The sequence below is a fragment of the Lactuca virosa genome, chromosome 9 (assembly GCF_052849685.1).
Source record: "Lactuca virosa cultivar CGN04683 chromosome 9, Lactuca_virosa_CGN04683_v6, whole genome shotgun sequence".
NCBI lineage: Eukaryota > Viridiplantae > Streptophyta > Magnoliopsida > Asterales > Asteraceae > Lactuca > Lactuca virosa.
Window position 1 is genome coordinate 77,365,455 of NC_136434.1, and position 23,077 is coordinate 77,388,531.

At 40.4% G+C, this 23,077-nt stretch overlaps 1 protein-coding gene across 1 annotated transcript; it reads left to right on the forward strand.

Moving 5' to 3' along the window:
- Positions 1 to 11,710: 11,710 nt before the first annotated feature.
- LOC145135626 (acetyl-CoA carboxylase 1-like) lies at positions 11,711 to 22,594 on the forward strand. Its single transcript, XM_079069878.1, has 30 exons — positions 11,711 to 11,945; positions 12,687 to 13,082; positions 13,166 to 13,372; positions 13,835 to 13,996; positions 14,084 to 14,176; positions 14,263 to 14,358; positions 14,444 to 14,617; positions 14,714 to 14,807; positions 14,898 to 15,085; positions 15,178 to 15,268; positions 15,355 to 15,479; positions 15,579 to 15,695; positions 15,789 to 15,863; positions 15,973 to 16,029; positions 16,144 to 16,248; positions 16,325 to 16,411; positions 16,491 to 16,682; positions 16,770 to 16,958; positions 17,046 to 17,156; positions 17,235 to 17,321; positions 17,409 to 17,585; positions 17,670 to 17,747; positions 17,819 to 17,941; positions 18,027 to 18,296; positions 18,392 to 18,720; positions 18,795 to 19,032; positions 19,122 to 19,685; positions 19,762 to 19,935; positions 20,062 to 22,182; positions 22,283 to 22,594. The coding sequence occupies exons 2-30, from the start codon at positions 12,708 to 12,710 to the stop codon at positions 22,337 to 22,339; spliced, it is 6,756 nt and encodes a 2,251-aa protein (XP_078926004.1). The 5' UTR covers positions 11,711 to 11,945; positions 12,687 to 12,707; the 3' UTR covers positions 22,340 to 22,594.
- Positions 22,595 to 23,077: the final 483 nt, after the last annotated feature.

Sequence of the window (23,077 nt, forward strand, 5' to 3'; positions counted from 1 at the left end):
TGCATGACTTATTAATTTATATTTTATACCATATGAAATAATAACTAGTTATACTCTCTTATAATTATTATTTTCACAAAACAATAACTATTCCCTAATTAAAATACAAGAATGCATATTATTTATTAATAATCATATTAATAATAAATATACAAAATGTGCAAACTTGATAAAGGTGTGATCCAATAGGATCATATATTATTAACAATATCACTCCATAATAATTCTTGGGCATATAGATTCAACAAAACATTCATTCTCATAAAGGAAAGTGACATATTACAAAACTGCACCATTTACTTACTTATCAGAAAACCAACACCCACCATTACTCCTATCCACCGCCAACCGCCACTACCACCACCACCACCATTGCCGCCACCACCACCATTGCCGCCACCATCCACCAACCCACTACCTCCATCGTCACCACCACCACCACTATTACCCTCACTCGTAACCATAGCCACCACTGCCATCATCACCACCACCACCACCATTGCCTCCACCATCACCACCACCACCATCACCCGCAACCACCGTCACCATCGCCACTACCACTACCACCGTCACCACTACCACCGTCACCACTACCACCGTCGCCACCACCACTACTAACACCCATCAACACTACCACTACCGCTACCACCACCACTACCTCCCCCGTCGCCACCGTCTCCACCACCACCACTACCATCAGCCACCACCACTACCATCGTCGCCACCACCTCCACCGCTACCAACACTACCGCTACCACCATCACCGTCGTCGCCACCACCACCGCGACTACCATTACCCAACACCACTACCACCACTGCCACCACCACTACCACTACCGCCACCACTACCACTACCACCACCACCGTTACCGTCGCCACTGCTGAGATTTTACCTTTTTACGTTATGGACTCGGCGAGTTCCTCCCATGAAAACTCTCAAAAGATCTCTTGAGGTCAGATCTGCTTCACCAAACAGTAGATCCATCCTTCTAACATTCAAAAGTCACGTAAAGGTGCAACCTTTACGTGCATGCAACCCATATCAAGCCTCAAATGGAGAAATATCACTAGAAATGGCAACCTAGTCTCCAATTGCTTATTTGCTTGCAAAAAGCTAGAAGGTAGTGACTCTATGGACCTCTCAAGGTCCAGATCTGATATCATCAACACAAAGGGGACCTCATACTCACTAGATCTTATAAAAAAGGGAGGTAAAAACCCTAAAATCATGAAATCTATCATATCAATACGAAATAGAAGGGATTATACCTCCAGAGACAATTTCTCAAGATGATTAGCTCCAATCCAAGCTCCCTTCACGTTCTAGATGGATCCTCTCTTCTTTCTCTAGCAAAAATCACCCCAAAATGAAGATTATAAGCCCTTTCTTGCACTCAAGCCTTTCTCACTCTCTCTAGGGTTTCTCTGGAACAAGGTGGCCTCAAATGACGACCATAAGGGCCTTTAAATAGGGCACAACCCCCGAAAATTAGGGCTTCATTTAACAGCGCGGACTCGCCGAGTCCACGCATGGACTCGCCGAGTCCCTTCATTAAATCCAGGCTGGCAGAAGCGCGATTCCACTTGGCGAGTCTGAGCGCCTACTCGCCGAGTCCCTTTCTAAAATTCAACAAAATACTTAAAATAAGATACCTGGGTATCCGGATGTTACAATTATCCCCCACTAGAATCAGTCTTCGCCCTCGAAGTCCTGCTCGGCAAACAACTCTGGATGCTGCTCCCGCATCTCCGACTCCAGCTCCCAGGTCAGCTCGGACCCCTTCTGATGTTGCCACTGGACCTGCACCAGTGACACCTCCTTGTTCCTCAGAACCTTGATCTTCCGATCCCGAATCGCGATTGGCCTCTCCCCATAATTCAGGCTCGCATCCACCTGAATATCCTCCAGTGGCACTACTGCCGACTCATCGGCTATACACTTCCTCAACTGAGACACGTGGAAGGTATCATGAATCTGGATCAACTCCGCAGGTAGCTCCAACCGATATGCTACCCTGCCCACCCTCGCGGTCACCCTGAACGGACCGATGTACCGGGGCCCCAACTTGCCCCTCTTCCGGAATCGGATCACTCCTTTCGAAGGAGATACCTTCAGGAGTACGAAGTCTCCCACCTGGAACTCAAGATCGGATCGTCGCCTATCCGCGTAACTCTTCCGACGACTCTGGGCCGTCAGTAACCTCTGTCTAACCTGTTGTATCTGCTCTGTCGTCCGAAGCACTATCTCAGTGCTACCCATCACACGCTGCCCTACCTCTCCCCAGCAAATGGGAGTCCGACACCTCCTCCCATACAACAACTCGAAGGGAGGCATACCAATACTCGAATGGTGGCTGTTGTTGTAGGAAAACTCAGCCAACGGCAAATACATGTCCCAACTTCCTCCGAAGTCTAACACACATGCTCAGAGCATGTCCTCGAGCGTTTGAATCGTCCGCTCACTCTGTCCGTCCGTCTGGGGGTGGTAGGCGGTACTGAAATGCAATCTCGTACCCAACTCCTCGTGGAACTTCTTCCAGAACCTGGAAGTGAAACGTACATCTCGATCTGACACAATTGAGATCGGTGCTCCATGACGCGATACCGCCTCCCGCACATACGACTCTGCCAACCTCTCAGCAGAAGAGCTCTCACTGATGGCAAGAAAATGCACGCTCTTCGTCAGCCGATCGACGATCACCCAAATTATATCGACACCCCTCGCGGTCCTCGGAAATTTGGTGATGAAATCCATGGAAATATGTTCCCACTTCCACTGGGGAATATCAAGCGGCTGCAACTTGCCATGCGGACGCTGGTGCTCGGCCTTAACCTTGCGACAGGTCAAGCACCTCTCCACAAACCACGCGACATCCCTCTTCATACAGGGCCACCAATAATCTTTCTTCAGGTCCAAATACATCTTAGTGGCCCCGGGATGGATCGAGAAGCTCGATCTATGCGCCTCCTCCATCAAAGTGATGCGCGTCCCGCCCGTATACGGCACCCAAACCCGATCCTAAAAGGTCATAAGCCCACGGCTATCGGTAGCGAACTCAGGTGCCTGCCCAATCACCCGCTCCCTCTTGCGGTTCTCCGGTCTCACGGCCTCTGCCTGGGACTCCCGAATGGTGTCCAGCACCGGAGTCATCACTGTCAATCTCAAGCAAACATCTCGTATCGGGGCACTCTCCGCCCTACGGCTCAGGGCATCAGCTACAACGTTAGCTTTGCCCGGGTGGTACAAGATCTCACAATCGTAATCCTTTACCATGTCCAACCATCTCCTCTGGCGCATATTCAGGTTGGGCTGATCCATCAAATACTTCAAGCTCTTGTGGTCCGTGTATATGGTACACCGAACCCCATACAGATAGTGACGCCAGATCTTGAGAGCGAACACCACAGCCCCCAACTCCAGGTCATGAGTAAGATACCTCGTCTCATGAGGCTTCAGCTGCCTCGATGCGTATGCTATCACATGCCCCCTCTGCATAAGCACTGCACCCAACCTTGATATCGATGCGTCACAATACACCACAAAATCCTCCATTCCCTCTGGAAGGGATAACACCGGGGCTTCGCACAACCTCTGGCGAAGAGTCTCAAACGAGGCCTGCTGCTCAGGACCCCACGAAAAAGTAACGTCCTTCCGGGTCAACCTGTTGAGAGGCACGACGATCTTGGAGAAATCTTTAATAAATCTCCTATAATAGCCGGCCAACCCCAGAAAACTCCTGATCTCGGTGGGGGTCCTCGGCACCTCCCAGCTCATTACCGCCTCAATCTTGGCCGGATCGACCAATATCCCATTCTGATTAACGAGATGTCCCAGGAACTGGACCTCTCGCAACCAGAAATCACACTTGGAGAATTTGGTGTAAAGCCTCTCCGATCTCAGAACTCTGAGGATCTCCCTCAAATGCTCCTCATGCTGTTCTCTGGATCTCGAATACACCAATATGTCATCGATGAACACGATCACCGATCGATCCAACATCGGTCTACACACCCTGTTCATGAGATCCATGAATGCTGCTGGTGCATTGGTGAGCCCGAAGGGCATCACCACGAACTCGTAATGCCCATAACGAGTCTTGAACGCCGTCTTCTGGATATCCTCATCTCGCACTCTCATCTGATGATATCCAGACCTCAGATCAATCTTGGAGAACCAAGACGCTCCCTGCAACTGATCGAACAGATCATCGATCCTCGGCAATGGGTAACGGTTCTTGACCGTTAACTTGTTCAACTCCCGGTAGTCAATGCACATCCGGTGCGAACCATCCTTTCTCTTGACAAAAAGGATCGGCGCTCCCCACGGCGAGCTACTCAGCCGTATAAACCCCTTTCCCAGCAGCTCCTGAAGCTGCGAGGATAACTCTTGCATCTCTGGAGGTGCAAGGCGATAGGGCGCCTTGGTGATAGGCGCTGCCCCCAGAACCAAATCGATACGGAACTCCACCTGCCTCTCAGGAGGCACACCCGACAACTCCTCGGGGAAAACATCCGGGAACTCACGCACTATCGGGACCTCATCGACCGACCTCGGTCCCTCTGCACCTACTCTCGTATCCACTACATAAGCCACAAACCCACTACAGCCCTGCTGTAGACTCTGCCTCGCTCTTGCGGCTGAACAAAATGTCGACCCAGAACGGGTACCCTCGCCATAAACTGTAAGAACTCCCCCACTAGGGTCTCGTATGGTCACCAGCTGTCGCTCGCAGTCGATAACCGCTCCAAATCTGCTCAACCAGTCCATGCCCACGATGACACATACATCTCCCATAGCAATCGGGACCAAATCAATCGGAAACTCAACGCCGAAGATCTCGAGTACACATCCTCGAATCACATCAGTGGCATACACTGCTCTCTCGTCAGCTATGGAAACTCGCAAAGGTCGACTCAACGCGTCTCGACGAGTACTGATGTGCTGACTAAAGGCTAACGACACAAAAGACCGACTCACACCCAAGTCAAATAACACCAAAGCAGGTACAGAACACACAAGAAATGTACCTACGCATAACACAATATAAGCATAACACCACAATCCAAAATAAGCAGATGAAAGAATACATACCAGCCACGACATCGGGCGCTGCACGGACCTCCTCCGCTGTCAACTAGAAGGCTCTCCCGCGAGCCTTTGGCGCCTCGGCCTTCACTGGCCGACTCTCCGTAGCTCGCACGGCAGCAGGGACAGATCCCTGAGAAGCTCCCTGAGCTGACCCTCGCAACTGCGGACACTCTGCCTTCCGGTGTCCGGTCTGGTTGCAGTGAAAACAAACTGCAAACCCCTTGGGGCAATCCTTGGCCATGTGCCCCTCCTTGCCACACTTGTAGCAAGACCCTGCTCTACAAACTCCCTCGTGACCCTTGCCGCACTTGCCACAAGTGCGGCCCTTCTGGTTCCCTGATCTCGAATCGGCGGGCTTGGCCCGCTTGGCTGCCGGCTGGGACTGTGCCGGTCGCCGATCTCTCCCCTGAGACTCTGCCTCCTCTCTAGCCTGAGTCTCTAGCTCTATCTCCCTCTTCCGGGCATTTTCCTGAAGCTTAGCAATGTCCGGTATGACGAGTTCGCCATGAACTCTCGTATGTCCCTCCTCAGAATACTCAGATACCGACTCATACGTGCCTGCTCGGTAGACACGTGCTCAGGGCAAAACATCGCCCTCTCATGGAACATCCTGGTGATCACAGTAACAGACTCAGTACCCTGCTTGAGGGTCAGAAACTCCTGGGCCAAACGTTCCCTCTCCACCGGGGGAACGTACTCATCACGAAACATAGCGGCGAACCTCTCCCAGGTCACTGTGGCAGACTCTGCAGGTGTGTAGTGCGCTGTCACAAACTTCCACCAGTCCTTCGCTCCCAAGCGAAGCTGGTTCAGCACGAACCGAACTCTCAGATGTTCCGGACAAGAACACGTATAAAAGCATCCCTCAATATCAGAAACCCATCTCATCGTAGCAATCGGATCCTGCGTCCCATCAAACTCTGGTGGCTTCGTGTTGCTGAACTCTCGGTACAACAACGAGTCACCCCCCTGCAGCCTGGCAGCAGCGACGACTGCGGTGGCCGCAGCAACATCAGCCTCAGTGAGAGCAGCGTACCGTTCATCAAAAGTCTCGATCAACGTGGTCTTGATAGACCCGAACATCTCTGGTATCTCAGCTCGGATGGCCGCGGCCACCTCCTCGTGAATCAGCCTACGGATCTCCTCATCACTGGTACCACTGGTACCACTGCCCCCTGGGTGATGACGCGTCCCAACCATGATGTCTCTGAAATACAACACAAAAGGAATCAGAGACTCGCTCGAGTATATTCGCACTCGATACTCGACCCTACTTGCTCTCTTAGTACCCAAAGGATTCTTACTTAGAGTGCGCACTACTCCGGTGTCTTCAGTAGTACGGGCCCTATACTACCGTCCTCACCGCATCAATATTCACCCTAAGTCCTCCTCCTTGGATCCCAGGTCACCAGTACTCCATATCTCACTAAACTCAGGCTACTCTCTAGTAAACCACTCATAAGTTCCTCGCTGCTACCTACTTACTCTCGAAGCATCTCATAGTAGCAGTAACTCCTAGGCTAAGGCATCACAGGTCAGGCCACTCTAGTCCTAATAGTAATACCTAGCCTACTCTAGCATGCATATCATATCATAACATATCTTATAACACATAATGTAAGGGTATTTTGGGAAATCACCGTTCAGGCGCTAGCTGATCGTACACACTGCTCTGCTCTGCTCTTTTCAAAATCTTTTTTACTCTTTTAGAAAATTTGTTTATTTTATGAAAACTTTCTCAATTTCTCAGTTTGAGTTCAGATTCATCCGAAGATGCACCCGAATCCCTCAAACCAAGGCTTTGATACCAACTTGTAACACCGTAAATTTCAAAACAAATTTTCACTTTTTAAAATATAATTTCATTCATAAATATTCTCGAATCCCAATGTATCACATATCAAATCCATAGAAACACATCCCAAGATCATAATGCATAAAACTCCAATAGTGTGTACTGATCATGCCGGCGCCTTCCCGCGATCCTTACTGGTACCTGAAACACATAACACAAAACACTGTAAGCATAAATGCTTAGTGAGTTCCCCAAACTACCACACACAACACATATTAGCCACTCGAGGCTATAACTCTGTTTGACCCTCTGGTCAATGTGTCTCAGTGGGACCCTCCAGTCCCATAACTCTGTGGGCCGTCTGGCCCTAACTCTGTGGACCTTTCGGTCCTAACTCTGTAAACTTTGTAACATACATAACATAAATCACATAGAAATCACATCATGCAAAAGCATACAAAATACTCTGTCACATAACTCTAATTACCACCCTAGGTAAAGTATAGTGAGAAGACTCACCTTGAGTAACTCGGTAAACCTCGAACTCTGAAATACTGCACTAGCCTTCACCTAATCACATAAATAAATTCTCTAATTAATACAACTTCTAAAGGCTAGGCCAACTCCTCTCTATAAGTTCTTTAAGAAGGGTAAAAGACCATTCTGCCCCTCTAATGGCTCATAAGTCCAAACACTGACTAATCCCTAAAAGTCAACAGTCAACACTAACCAGACTCGCCGAGTGCACTAGAGTGACTCGGCGAGTACATGCCTGTCCTCCTCGTCCCTGGTCCTCACTTGACTCACTGAGTCAACCCTATACTCCCCGGGTCGTTACAGATCGCGAGTCACGGGGCAACCCGACTCGACTCGTCGAGTCCCTTATGGACTCGGCGAGTTCCTCTCATGAAAACTCTCAAAAGATCTCTTGAGGTCAGATCTGCTTCACCAAACAGTAGATCCATCCTTCTAACATTCAAAAGTCACGTAAAGGTGCAACCTTTACGTGCATGCAACCCATATCAAGCCTCAAATGGAGAAATATCACTAGAAATGGCAACCTAGTCTCCAATTGCTTATTTGCTTGCAAAAAGCTAGAAGGTAGTGACTCTATGGACCTCTCAAGGTCCAGATCTGATATCATCAACACAAAGGGGACCTCATACTCACTAGATCTTATAAAAAAGGGAGGTAAAAACCCTAAAATCATGAAATCCATCATATCAATACGAAATAGAAGGGATTATACCTCCAGAGACAATTTCTCAAGATGATTAGCTCCAATCCAAGCTCCCTTCACGTTCTAGATGGATCCTCTCTTCTCTCTCTAGCAAAAATCACCCCAAAATGAAGATTATAAGCCCTTTCTTGCACTCAAGCCTTCCTCACTCTCTCTAGGGTTTCTCTGGAACAAGGTGGCCTCAAATGACGACCATAAGGGCCTTTAAATAGGGCACAACCCCCGAAAATTAGGGCTTCATTTAACAGCGCGGACTCGCCGAGTCCCTTCATTAAATCCAGGCTGGCAGAAGCGCGATTCCACTCGGCGAGTCTGAGCGCCTACTCGCCGAGTCCCTTTCTAAAATCCAACAAAATACTTAAAATAAGATACCTGGGTATCCGGATGTTACAATATATATTTACATATAAGTTAGAAAATAAAGTAAAATAAAGTAAAACAGACAAAAAGGGTAATTCTGTCATTTTACATGGAGTCAAATTCCATTTCATGTAAACCAGACAGAATATGGAATTAATCCTAATTCCATTTTCTATCAACCAAATAGGACATGGAATTGGATTCAAATTCCCGATAGATTCATTTTGCAATTCCAATTCTAATTCCTTCAGAAACATTCTGCGAACCAAACAACAACTAAGGCTCTGATACCACTGTTGGATTTTCTATGCAACTATACACTAGATATGGAAACAAAAGCAGGCAATAATTATCCTAAGTGTACATGCACCCTAGGATTCTAAGTTTTACTCTTATATCAACGTACTTTTAAAACTGACATATCAAGCTATAGGAAAGGGATTCGAATACATACCTTAGATAAAATCGATTTGTCTTTCTTAATGCTTGATTCCTTGATCTCTTGTTGATTATTGGAAGACTAGTACCCAAAGTAGAGTACCTCTAATGTTTCACACTCAAAAGCCAAGAATCCTAAAAACTAAGGAAAGAGGTTAGAGAGAGGGGGGGGGGGTCGAATTCTTTAGCCTTCCAGGAGCTTAAGGTTGGATGAAAATTCCAACTCCCCTAGGTCCCTTTATATAGTTAAGGAGGTGACAAGATAACCTTGATTTGAATCAATTAAATATTAGGATTTAATCCGAATTCAAATCGCTTCCTTATCTGTTACTTGGATAGCTTCTGAAAGGATTTTGGAACCCAATCAAAATCGTCCACCATATAGGACTTCTTGAATGTTCCCATTGTTCAATTATTGAATAATTAACATTTAGTGCATGTACCACATGTTTGCTGGGTCATCCAAATCTTTTATGCATTTCAAAAGTATGTGATAATTTACTTATATCTAATAGAGTAATTGATTAATTATAGAAGTACACAATTACAAAAAAGAAAAAAAAATACTCTTCATAGTATTCTCTTTACAATATTTTTGTTATATGTCATAAACAATATTCATAATTTATAATATACATAAATGTACAGGACATTATTATATAACTCTTAAGAACACTAAATGAACAATATAAAATAAAAACCATCACAGTAGAGTTTTGGCTTATACAAATTGACATATTCCAAAATTACATATATATTATCCTCATTCAATAGAGCTTTATGTTTTCTCAAGCCATCTTTCCTTCCAATCTATCAATTGCATTAGCTTATGTCAATTATATATGTTTCCATTTTAACAAAGTAGAGTCATAAGTGATAGGTTTTATAGGTTATAACAAAACATGTGAAGCGAAAAACTTAACTCTTAAGTGAACATGCAACTTATAAATGATCTATGTTTTCTCTAATTGATAGCAATAAACTATGAACATCAAAAACCGTAAAGGCACTCTATAATAATCGAAATTCATATAGGTTTAGGGTTTACATACCTTCTGATTATTATAGCAAATAACCAAATAAAATCCTTCTTCAAAAGCCTTGGAAAGTAAGCACAAAAAGCTTAGTGCCACTAATGGTTTGTACCCAAACCATAATAATTAGAATACTTGAGGAGAGAGGAGAGGGAGCAAAATTTTGGCTCTTATTGTGTGTGAGAGGTTGGATGAAAATGAGGCACCCAGAGGGTCCTATTTATATCCGATAGGAAAACCCTAGAAACCCTAATTTGAAATAAAATAATATTATTTCAAATCTGGTATTTATCTAGCTTCCTAATTATCCACATGGAACATTCTAGAAACCCTAATGGCAAGCCAAAATTCGGCCACCCTAGGAAGGATCTTGAATCATTCTCTTGTTCAACTTTTGAACAATTACAACTTTAGTCCTTGTACCTTTAATTAGTCCAATTAATCCTAAAATTAATTCCAATTAATTTCTGATTAACAAATAAGATATTATTGATATGAATTTTAAAAGAATATGCATTCTGAAAGAATATGCAAAAAACTCAATTAGGAAAAAGTGTCATTCTAGTTTATACTCAACACTAAGAATTGAGCTGTAGGTCCAACTTCCAAGCTAGAATGAAAAAACAGAGTCAATCTCCACGGGCTATGTATGTGTTGTCGTGATTTCTTTCGATGAGTGCTCCGACAACTAGGAGGAGGCAACGATTGTGATATAGGTTTGGAGTAAATAAGACGATGAACAACTACCTATTTGTGGTGTCGTGTATGGTGATGATGACGATGGGTTAGTGGTGAATAAAGATATGGTTAGTTGATTCGTAATGGTGTAGAGATTAATAAGGATGATGACATAAAATAATTGATTTTAAAGATAATGATTAAGTTTCCTGAATTATATAGATTTAATTTAGATAATAATTAATTTAATTAACCAATTATTATCATGCCCATATCAAACGATTGCACCATATTTATTCATATATTCATATAATAGTTATGGTTTATACATGTTCATGTATTGCACACGCTCATCTATTTGAAACAATCACTATACGTCTATACATCTATGAATGTATGATTATGTCTTTCTATCTCATCCTAGTAGAATATCAAAGTCCATTGTGAACGTTGCTTTGTAATTGTTAAGTTAGCCTTCTTTAGCAACTAAGTTCACGAATAGTCACATAATGGAAGATATATGAGTGGTATTTTTTTGAATTTACTAAATAAAAAAATCATTTATCACTATATTTTATCAACTTGTAGATACTTTACAGTTTACATGCATTACACAAACTTGTAGATGCTCAAGAATGCGATTCTTGAAATGACAAATTAGAGCAGCATACATCGAATTTGATAAACATTTATTAAATAATTAAAAGTTAAGTATTAAGAAAAATAAAGACTTAAAAAAAACATATTGTCTAATGACACCCAACACTTCAACATAGTTTTTTATTAGACCTTAATTAAATCATTATCCTTCTTCGGGAAAGTTCAAAATGCATACCACATGAAAAATCATTTTTATATGCTCATCTTCAAATTGACCAATAAATCAAATAAGTAAATAATATATTCAAAAGTACAATCATCTTTCAAGTTTCAATCACAAGTTTTCAAATAAAAAACATATACGTTTCCGAAGATGTCGATGGGAGGGGGTTGATGGCACGTGCCATGCATCACCTCGCGGTGTTGGACCCCTTTGCCGATGCCCCATTTATGTTTCTTTAAGGCGCCTCACCAAAAACCAACCAAACAAACCAAACCCCCAACCAAACCACACTTAATTCCAACCCCCATTCTGCATTCCCCTACAACTACTCACATCTCTCCCAGATTTCCGCCATTCCAAACTCTGCACTATCTGTTTTGATCTCTTCTTCTTGTCAATTCTTTCAGCTGTTTAAAGCAGCTTAAAAGGCAAAATCTTTATGTGTCTTATTGCATAAAAGGACTGGACTGTTCTTGCACTTCTTTACGGTTAGTCGTTCTACTCTTCCACTCGAAATGCTGCCAAAATTTTGGAATTTGGGTTTTTGTGTTCGAATTATTCTGATTTTTGAAATGGGGTTTCCGAATTTTGTTGATTATAAGTAGTTGAGAACTCGTTTGAGAAAACAGTGTGTAAGGTTTGATTTTTTTTACTGGGTGTATGCCATTTCATCCTCTTAAACCTTCATCTATGTGATTTCGCTTTCGTATGCTGCTTAATTAACCTGAATTAATGTTTTTGTATCTGGGAATTTAATTTCTTGGAGGATCTTTGATGAATTCAGCTGGGTTACAAATTTTTAATGTGCTTTTGCACTGATCAACTGGATTTGATTCGACTCTATTTATTCAACTTACGTATTATCATAGAAAATTCAACTTGGACTAGGGTTTACACACAAAATTGATAATTAATATTTTCACTTTGACTTTCTGATCCTGTGGATCACACTTCTAGATTGGATCAATGATCGGAGCTTCCTATGTTCTTTCCTGAAAATAATCCCACATCAAAATTAGTAATTTCCAAATTAAAATTAACATCCATTTTCTTATACTTCATACATACTTTCACAGGGTTATGAATTTTCGCTCCAAAATTGAAAATTTTCACGAGTCTTGATAGTCACTGTCAAGTCAACTACTGTATTAACCTTGAAAAGGGGTTGTTTCGTTTGACCTGAAAAGTCAAACTAATCTTGTTCTAAAGTTAATTTCTCTAATTTCCAGTGTGTATGCTGAGGTGGCAACATGTCAGAAGCTCAAAGATTAACAGTAAACGGAAGTTTCAATAACGGAAATGGCTACAAAAACTTGGCGATTTCACTAAGATCACCTGCAACAAGATCTGCCATTGATGAATTCTGCAATGCACTTAATGGAAAGAACCCAATTCACAGTATTTTAATTGCAAACAATGGAATGGCAGCTGTGAAGTTCATAAGAAGTGTAAGAACATGGAGTTATGAAACATTTGGTTCAGAAAAAGCAATTCTATTAGTCGCCATGGCTACACCAGAAGACATGAGAATAAATGCAGAACACATTAGAATTGCAGATCAATTTGTTGAAGTCCCTGGTGGAACAAATAACAATAATTATGCCAATGTGCAACTCATTGTAGAGGTATTTAGTCTTTTTATATAATATTTGATGATGAATATCAGTAACAATTTAAAATGGTGAATTGATGTTTTGATGATTTTCAGACAGCTGAAATAACACATGTTGATGCTGTTTGGCCTGGGTGGGGCCATGCATCTGAAATCCCTGAACTTCCGGATGCTTTAGAGGCAAAGGGAATCATATTTCTGGGCCCACCTGCTTCATCAATGGCGGCTTTAGGTGATAAAATCGGTTCTTCTTTAATTGCACAAGCGGCTGATGTGCCTACACTTCCTTGGAGTGGTTCTCATGTAAGCTTGTATTGCCAGTATCTGCTTTCTGCTTTATTGCCAGTATCTGCTTTCACTGTTTGTGCTTTCACTTTTCAGTATAGTACAATATGTACCTACCTACCCTTGCTACTCTGTATTGTCAGCTTTATTGTCAGTATCTGCTTTCACTGTTTGTGTTTTCACTTTTCAGTATAGTACAATATTTACCTACCTACCCTTGCTACTCTTTATTGTCAGCTTTATTGCTAGTATCTGCTTGTTTGTGAGTCTGTATAGTACAATATTTACCTACTTACCCTTGCTACTATTTATTGTCACCTTTATTGTTTGTATCTGTTTCTTTTTCTTTAGTTACACACCTCTATTTATTTCTTCATTGTGGGCTAATGTTTTCTTTTGGGATTTGGCTATTGTTGTAGTCTTTTTTTCCCTTTACAATAATCTTTATGCCTCTTATTTATTAAAAATGAAATCTTTTAGGTGAAAATTCCTGGTGATAGCTGTTTAGTGACAATTCCAGATGATGTATATAGAAAAGCTTGTGTATATACAACAGAAGAAGCAATTGCTAGTTGCCAAGTTGTTGGATATCCTGCAATGATCAAGGCATCATGGGGTGGAGGTGGTAAAGGCATAAGAAAGGTGTGTAATTTTACATTTTTTTTTAAATCACTCCCACTTTTGACTTTTTAAAAGTCAACGGATTAGTTTTTGACTTCAACTCTTTAGGTGCATAATGATGAAGAAGTGAAGGCACTTTTCAAACAAGTTCAGGGTGAAGTCCCTGGTTCTCCTATATTTATAATGAAAGTTGCTTCTCAGGTCAGAAAAAATGTTTTAATTTACTATCTTTATGTAATTTTTTTAACTCTAAATCTACCCTAATAATATTTTAAAAAAAAAAATAGAGTCGACATCTGGAAGTTCAACTACTTTGTGATCAACATGGAAATGTAGCAGCTTTACATAGTCGTGATTGCAGTGTTCAAAGGCGACATCAAAAGGTATTATATGATAAATTGATAATGAAACTCATATTGTTTTTAATATATATCTTTTCCATTTAACTTTTTATATTTTCTTATAAAGATTATTGAAGAGGGACCAATAACTATAGCTCCAAATGAGACAATAAAGAAGCTGGAGCAAGCTGCAAGAAGATTAGCTAAATCAGTGAATTATGTTGGAGCTGCAACTGTAGAGTATTTGTATAGTATGGAAACTGGAGACTATTACTTTTTGGAGCTCAATCCACGTTTACAGGTGAAAAATTTTAACTTTTAACTACTGAATTTATGTTTAAATCAAAGATTTAATGATATACACATACCCTTTTGGGGAATTTCTACATTTGTTTAGGTTGAGCATCCTGTTACTGAGTGGATAGCAGAAATTAATCTACCTGCAGCACAAGTTGCAGTTGGAATGGGAATTCCTCTTTGGCAAATTCCAGGTATTATATTATATTATATTTATATCAAACTTTGAAAATTTCTTTTGAAATGATTTTATGTTGATGTGTTTTTGTTTTGTTTTGTTATAGAAATAAGGCGATTTTATGGGAAGGATAATAGTGGAGGGTATGATGCATGGAGGAAAACATATGTTCATGCAACTCCCTTTGACTTTGACAAAGCAGAGTCAACTAAACCAAAGGGTCATTGTGTTGCTGTTCGTGTAACAAGTGAAGATCCAGATGATGGATTCAAGCCCACTAGTGGGAAAGTTCAGGTTTGCGAAAAAAAAAAAAAAAAGAAAAAAAAATCTTTTTCCAACACATATATAAACAATCTTACCTTATTGATTTGAATTATAACTTTTAGGAGCTAAGTTTTAAAAGTAAGCCAAATGTTTGGGCATACTTTTCTGTCAAATCTGGAGGTGGCATTCATGAATTCTCAGATTCTCAATTTGGTAAGAAGAAAATCATTATAAACTGAATCTTTTTTTATTATTATTTATAAATGTTTAATCTTTTTTACTTTTTGTATGTGTCTTAGGTCATGTTTTTGCATTTGGAGAGTCTAGAACATTGGCTATTGCAAATATGGTTCTTGGGTTAAAAGAAATTCAAATTCGTGGTGAAATCCGAACTAATGTTGATTATACAATCGATCTATTACATGTAAGCATTTTTGTGATTTCAAGATCCAATCTTTTTCGAATCCATTTAATATAATCAATCACTTTAATTCAATTACATATATAATTTTTTATATTGTAGGCTCCAGATTATAGAGAAAACAAAATACATACAGGTTGGTTAGATAGCCGAATTGCCATGAGAGTTAGAGCAGAAAGACCTCCTTGGTATCTTTCAGTAGTTGGAGGAGCTCTTTATGTGAGTAACCTTATATTCTTATTACCCTTTTCTTTAAATTTTCTCATCCTTGACTTTACCTTTGACTTTACAATTGACTTTTGTTGACCTCAGAAAGCTGCTGCTAGAAGTGCAGCCATGGTGTCTGACTATGTTGGTTATCTTGAAAAGGGGCAAATCCCTCCAAAGGTACAAATTACAATGCACATGTGAATTTTAGAATTTTAGAATTGTGAAAGATATTTTGTTAGAATGTTTTGAATCAATCCATAATGTGAGTTTGTTTATTTGATTGCAGCATATATCATTGGTCAACTCCCAAGTTTCTTTGAATATTGAGGGTAGTAGATACACTGTAAGTAAAGTAACAGCATAAACACGTATTGTTTTCTTGATTTGTTTGATCTTTTTTATTATTAATATTATTATTATGATTATCATTCATGCTTTTATTTTTATTTTTATTTAGATTGATATGGTAAAAAGAGGACCAGGTGGTTATAGATTAAGAATGAATCAATCTGAGATTGAAGCAGAGATACATACTCTACGTGATGGTGGTTTATTAATGCAGGTATTATTATAAGGGTACTCTCGTCATTTCCAATAAATAAAGTACATTTCTCATAATTTATGATTGAATGTTGTAGTTGGATGGAAATAGTCATATCATATATGCAGAAGAAGAAGCAGCAGGAACTCGTCTTTTGATAGATGGAAGAACTTGTTTGCTTCAGGTGCTAACTACTTTTTTTTTTTCTAAACTTTTATTATTTAATAAATTTTTTTGCTAAAATTTATATTAATTGTTTCTAGAATGATCATGATCCTTCCAAACTAATGGCGGAAACACCATGCAAGCTTTTAAGATACTTAGTCTCAGATGGAAGCCACGTGGATGCTGACTCACCATATGCTGAGGTGGAAGTTATGAAGATGTGTATGCCACTTCTCTCTCCAGCTTCTGGTGTTATTCAATTCAAGATGTCTGAAGGTCAAGCCATGCAGGTTAGTGGGACTCACACAAATGAAAATATTAAATGTTATGAACAAATCTTGAGTAAAAAAAAATAATTTTTTTTCTTGATTTTGTAGGCTGGTGAACTTATAGCAAATCTTGATCTTGATGATCCATCAGCTGTAAGAAAAGCAGAGCCTTTTCATGGAAGCTTTCCTGTTCTTGGACCTCCAACTGCAATTTCAGATAAAGTTCATCAAAAGTGTGCAGCTACTTTAAGTGCTGCTAGAATGATTCTTGCAGGATATGATCACAACATTGATGAAGTAATTTCAAGATTTATTTTGTTTTACTTTTCTTTAATTTTTTGTTATTTCACTTATTTTGTTAACAAGTTTATTCTTTGATTTTAGGTTATGAAAAATCTGCTCCATTGTTTAGATAGTCCCGAGCTTCCTTTCCTTCAATGGCAAGAATGTTTTGCAGTTTTAGCAAATCGACTTCATAAAGATCTTAAAAACAAGGTAAATGATAATTTTCTTTCAAAATTTTAACTTCAGATGATTATTTCTAATTGTATAAATATGTTTAAACACATTCAGTTGGAATCAAAGTTGAAGGAGTATGAAGGAATTTCCACACAACAAACTATCGATTTTCCTGCTAAAGTTTTACGTGGCATTCTAGAGGTTAGTTTATGATTAATAGTTGTATATTTTTCATATTTAAAGATTTTAATTTAGTTATATGATAAATTTTGTTATTTTTTTTTTCAGACTCACCTTGGATCTTGCTCAGAGAAGGAAAAAGGAGGTCAAGAAAGGCTGATTGAGCCATTAATGAGTCTTGTGAAGTCATATGAAGGTGGAAGAGAGAGTCATGCACGTGGGATTGTTCATGCTCTTTTTGAAGAGTATTTATTAGTTGAAGAGTTATTCAATGACAACATTCAAGTGAGTTTTTATTTTTATTTTTTATTTTTATACTTTCTACATTGTTTCATATAGATATTAAAAAAAAAAAACTTTACTTTTCAGGCTGATGTCATCGAACGCCTTCGACTTCAATACAAGAAAGATCGTTTGAGGGTTGTTGACATTGTGCTTTCCCATCAGGTATTTGATGTTTTTTCTAATAAAGTTTTGTAATTTTTAATTTATATAACCATTAATTTATTTCCATACAGGGTGTTAAGAGTAAAAACAAGCTGATACTAAGACTAATGGAGAATTTAGTGTACCCTAATCCAGCTGCATATAGGGATAAACTGATACGGTTTTCTACACTCAACCACACAAATTATTCCGAGGTCAAATTCGTCATTTAACGTACACTCATAAACATTTCTTGAAACTCTGAACTAATTTGTGGTTCTTGATCTCATCATATTTCAGTTAGCATTGAAGGCAAGCCAACTTTTGGAACAGACTAAATTAAGTGAACTTCGTTCAAGCATTGCTAGAAGTCTTTCTGAATTAGAGATGTTTACAGAAGAAGGTGAAAATATGGATACCCCTAAGAGGAAAAGTGCCATAAATGAAAGAATGGAGGATATTGTGAGTGCTCCACTTGCAGTTGAAGATGCCCTTGTTGGTCTTTTTGACCATAGTGATCACACCCTTCAAAGACGCGTTGTTGAGACCTATGTTCGAAGATTATATCAGGTAATACCCTTTGTAAAAATGTCTACATTACCCTTCAAATGAATCTCATGGACAAGGGGCAAATCTGTAATTTTCGATATTTTGTCTGTCTTTAGCCGTATCTCGCCAAGGGGAGTGTTAGAATGCAGTGGCACAAATCCGGTCTTATTGCTTCGTGGCAATTCATGGAAGGGCATATCGAGGAGATCAATAGTTCTGACTATGAAATGACCGAAAAGCCCTTGGTGGAGAAGAAATGGGGAGCTATGGTTATCATCAAATCTCTTCTTGTTTTACCCGATGTGATAAAAGCAGCTCTTAAAGAAACAACAAATAAATCTCAAGGAACATGTCAAAACGGTTTATCTGATCCTAATAACCATGGGAACATGATGCACATTGCATTGGCTGGAATTAGCAACCAGATGAGTTCACTTCAAGACAGGTACTACACGACATATTTCAGTTAAATATTTGGTTATGAAATGACTAAAATACCCTTGAATGAAAAAATTGCAGTGGTGATGAGGATCAGGCTCAAGAGCGAGTCAACAAGTTAGCAAAAATTCTCAAAGATAAAGAAGTTAGCTCGAGTCTAAAAAATGCAGGGTATGGAGTTATCAGTTGTATTATACAAAGAGATGAAGGAAGAGGCCCAATGAGACACTCTTTTCATTGGTCAGAAGAGAATCTTTATTATATTGAAGAGCCATTATTGCGACACTTGGAGCCTCCTTTATCGATTTATCTTGAACTGGTTTGTAACTTTGTATTCATAACACCTTTCATTTTTAGTAACAATTTACCATTTTGCCCATGTCAAATGAATTATTTTTTTTTGTTCAGGACAAACTTAAGGGGTATGAGAAGATAAAGTACACACCATCGCGTGATCGACAATGGCACATGTATACAGTTGAAGCAAAACCACTTCCAATTCAAAGAATGTTTCTTAGGACACTTGTAAGACAACCAACAAAGGAATGGTTTTCAGGATACCAAGGTTCTGACATTGCGGGCCCACAATCTCAGTGGACTTTGTCTTACACTTCAAGAAGCATCTTGAGATCTTTAGTCACAGCCATGGAAGAGTTGGAACTTCATGTTCATAATGCTACAGTCAAATCTGACCATGCTCACATGTATCTCTATATACTAAAAGAACAACAAATAGACGATCTTGTCCCTTACAGCAGGAGAGTAGATGTGGACCCCGGGACAGAAGAAGGGGCAGTTGAGTCACTTTTGGTGAAATTAGCACGTGAAATACACACACTGGTAGGTGTAAAGATGCATCGATTAGGTGTTTTTGAATGGGAGGTCAAACTTTGCATGGCCTCTTCTGGTCAAGCTAATGGTGCATGGAGGGTTGTGGTCACGAATGTGACTGGTCATACGTGTATTGTACATGTAAGTCTTTAAAGGGTATTTTAGACATTTCAAAATAGTCAAAAACTGTTTTTACAAATTCAATACTTTTATTTAGGTTTATCGGGAACTTGAGGATGATAAACACAAGGTGGTGTATCATGCAACCTCTACATCTGGCCCTTTACATGGTGTCCCTCTCAACACACCTTTTCAGCCTTTGAAATTACTCGATCAGAAACGTCTTTTAGCCAGGAAAAGCAACACTACATACTGCTACGACTTTGCACTGGTAAAAAATTACCATTTTTACCCTTTCCATTATTACACCCCTGATTTAAATTCACCCTAGTCTTCCATTAAATTGAAAGTAACAAAGCACTTAGGTTTTAAGAGATGTAAATCTTTTCATTTGCAGGCATTTGAAGCAGCACTTGAGGAAATTTGGTCCTTGAGACTTTCTACTGACACCATGCCCAAGGGCAAACTCGTAAATGTGACAGAGCTCGCGTTTTCTGACCCGAAAGGCTCCTGGGGCACACCTCTTGTTTCCATAGAACGTGAACCGGGCCAAAACAATGTAGGCATGGTGGCATGGATCATGGAGCTTTGTACACCCGAGTTCCCTAAAGGAAGGGCAATTTTGGTAGTTGCAAATGATGTCACATTCAAAAACGGATCTTTTGGGCCTATAGAGGACGCGTTTTTCGAAGCTGTAACTGATCTCGCGTGTGCCAAAAAACTACCCCTCATCTATCTAGCAGCCAACTCCGGGGCCCGCATCGGGGCAGCTGAAGAGGTCAGATCTTGTTTCAAAATCGGTTGGTCAGACGAGTCAAACCCTGATTCAGGGTTCCAATATCTTTACCTAACACCTGAAGATTACACCCGTATCAAATCATCTGTAATTGCTCATGAAGTTAATCTCACCAATGGTGAAACTCGATGGGTGATCGATACAATTGTGGGAAAAGAAGACGGATTAGGGGTAGAGAATTTGAGTGGAAGTGGAGCGATTGCGGGCGCGTATTCAAGGGCATATAAGGAAACTTTCACGTTAACATATGTAACGGGTCGAACTGTGGGTATTGGGGCGTATTTGGCCCGCCTCGGGATGCGGTGCATACAACGCCTGGATCAACCAATTATTTTAACGGGATTTTCTGCTTTAAACAAACTTTTGGGGCGTGAAGTTTACAGCTCACAAATGCAATTAGGAGGTCCAAAAATCATGGCAACAAATGGAGTTGTTCACTTAACTGTTTCAGACGATTTAAAAGGAGTGTCAGCAATCTTAAATTGGTTAAGCTTTGTTCCCGCTTACGTCGGGGGCCCGCTTCCCGTTTTAGCCCCGACCGACCCGCCCGAACGGCCCGTGGAGTATCTGCCCGAAAACTCGTGCGACCCTCGGGCAGCTATTTGCGGGACGGTGGATGCTAACGGGAACTGGGCCGGGGGTATTTTTGACAAAAATAGTTTCGTGGAGACTTTGGAAGGGTGGGCCCGGACGGTTGTAACCGGGCGGGCGAAACTCGGTGGGATCCCGGTCGGGATTGTGGCGGTTGAGACACAGACGGTTATGCAAATTATACCCGCGGATCCCGGGCAGCTCGATTCGCATGAACGGGTAGTTCCGCAAGCCGGGCAGGTGTGGTTCCCGGATTCTGCGAGTAAAACCGCGCAAGCTTTGATGGATTTTAACCGCGAAGAGCTTCCGCTTTTTATCATGGCGAATTGGCGGGGATTTTCCGCGGGTCAACGGGATCTTTTTGAAGGAATTTTGCAAGCGGGGTCCACGATTGTTGAGAATTTAAGAACTTATAAACAACCGGTTTTTGTTTACATACCGAAAACCGGTGAGCTTCGTGGTGGTGCTTGGGTGGTTGTTGACAGTCGGATCAATTCCGATTATATAGAAATGTATGCGGAAACAACCGCAAAAGGGAATGTTCTAGAACCCGAAGGTATGATTGAAATCAAATTTAGAAACCGTGAGTTGTTGGAATGTATGGGCCGGGTCGACCCGCGGATCCGAGAGCTTAAATTAAAGTTACAAGAATCGAAATATGATAATTCGATTGTTGAGCAGATAAAAGCGCGTGAAAAACAGCTTTTGCCGATTTACACGCAAATCGCGACAAAATTCGCGGAGCTTCATGATACTTCGTTTCGTATGGCTGCGAAAGGTGTTGTGAAGAATGTTGTTGATTGGAATGTTTCGAGGTTTTTCTTCTATAAAAGACTCCGGCGGCGGCTCGCGGAGGCTGCTCTGATCACCACCGCGAGGGAGGCGGCCGGAGACACGCTTTCGTATAAATCTGGTCATGAGATGATTAAGAAGTGGTTTTTGGAGACGCGATCGGATGAGTTTTGGGGTGATGATGATGTTTTTTTCACATGGAAAGATAATCCCGAGAATTATGATGAGAAATTAGCCGAGTTAAGAAGAGAAAAGGTCTCGAATCAGTTGTTGAAAATTAGTAGTTTACAGTTGGATCTTGAAGCTTTGCCACTAGGAATTGCTAAACTTTTGAAAGAGGTAAGTAAATTGTTGTTTTCTTACAATTTTTTAAGACTTGAAGACTTGAAATTTGGAAATGATGATTGAGTTTTGATGTGTTGTTTTTGTTAAAATGAAGGTGGATCCGGCGACTAAAAGTAAGTTAATTGAAGAACTCCGGCGAGTAATCGAGTAGGAAATGTAGGCAAACTCATCGGAATATTCTACTCGTTGACCGGAGGTTTGACTTTTCCGGCGAACTGAAAAGCCTTTGGAACGGTGTATATAATGCATGTATTGATAAGGTAATAGGGTAATTAAAAATAGTTTGAATTGTATGAGGTTTATTTTTCTGCATAATTTGTATAATACTATCACATACATGTATTGTTAATTGTCTACTCTTATTATTTATACAAATAAATGGATGAAGAATTCATAAGTTGAAGCATTTGTTTTTGTTCTTCTTTTGTTTCTTCTTTTCTGCTTTTGCTTTGTTTTGCTTCTGTTTGATCTCTGATTTCATTTGCTTCTTCTTCTTTCTGTGTAGTTCTTCTCTTTTCTTTCCTTTTTCTTTCTCATATTTCACCTTCTCTTTCATTCGTTTCTTCATTTTTGCCTTCTCTTTTCGTAGCAGTATATGCTTGAGAATGTCTAAACACATTTTTCACCTTGATCTTGTTTTATCAAATCGCAAATACAAATAAGCACCTGTATGTATATGTATGCTTAAATGGTATATACTTTTAAGATCACCATTTGTATGTATACACATAGTTATCCACGTTGGAACGAATAAAACAGGAGTAGAATCTCTGTTGTTTAAACTGAGTTTTCAAAGTAAACGAAGAGGGAAAAACGATAATAAGCATCAAATTGAGTTTGTTGCTTTTTTTGTATTTTTTTTTTCCAATGACATTAATGCTTCTTATAT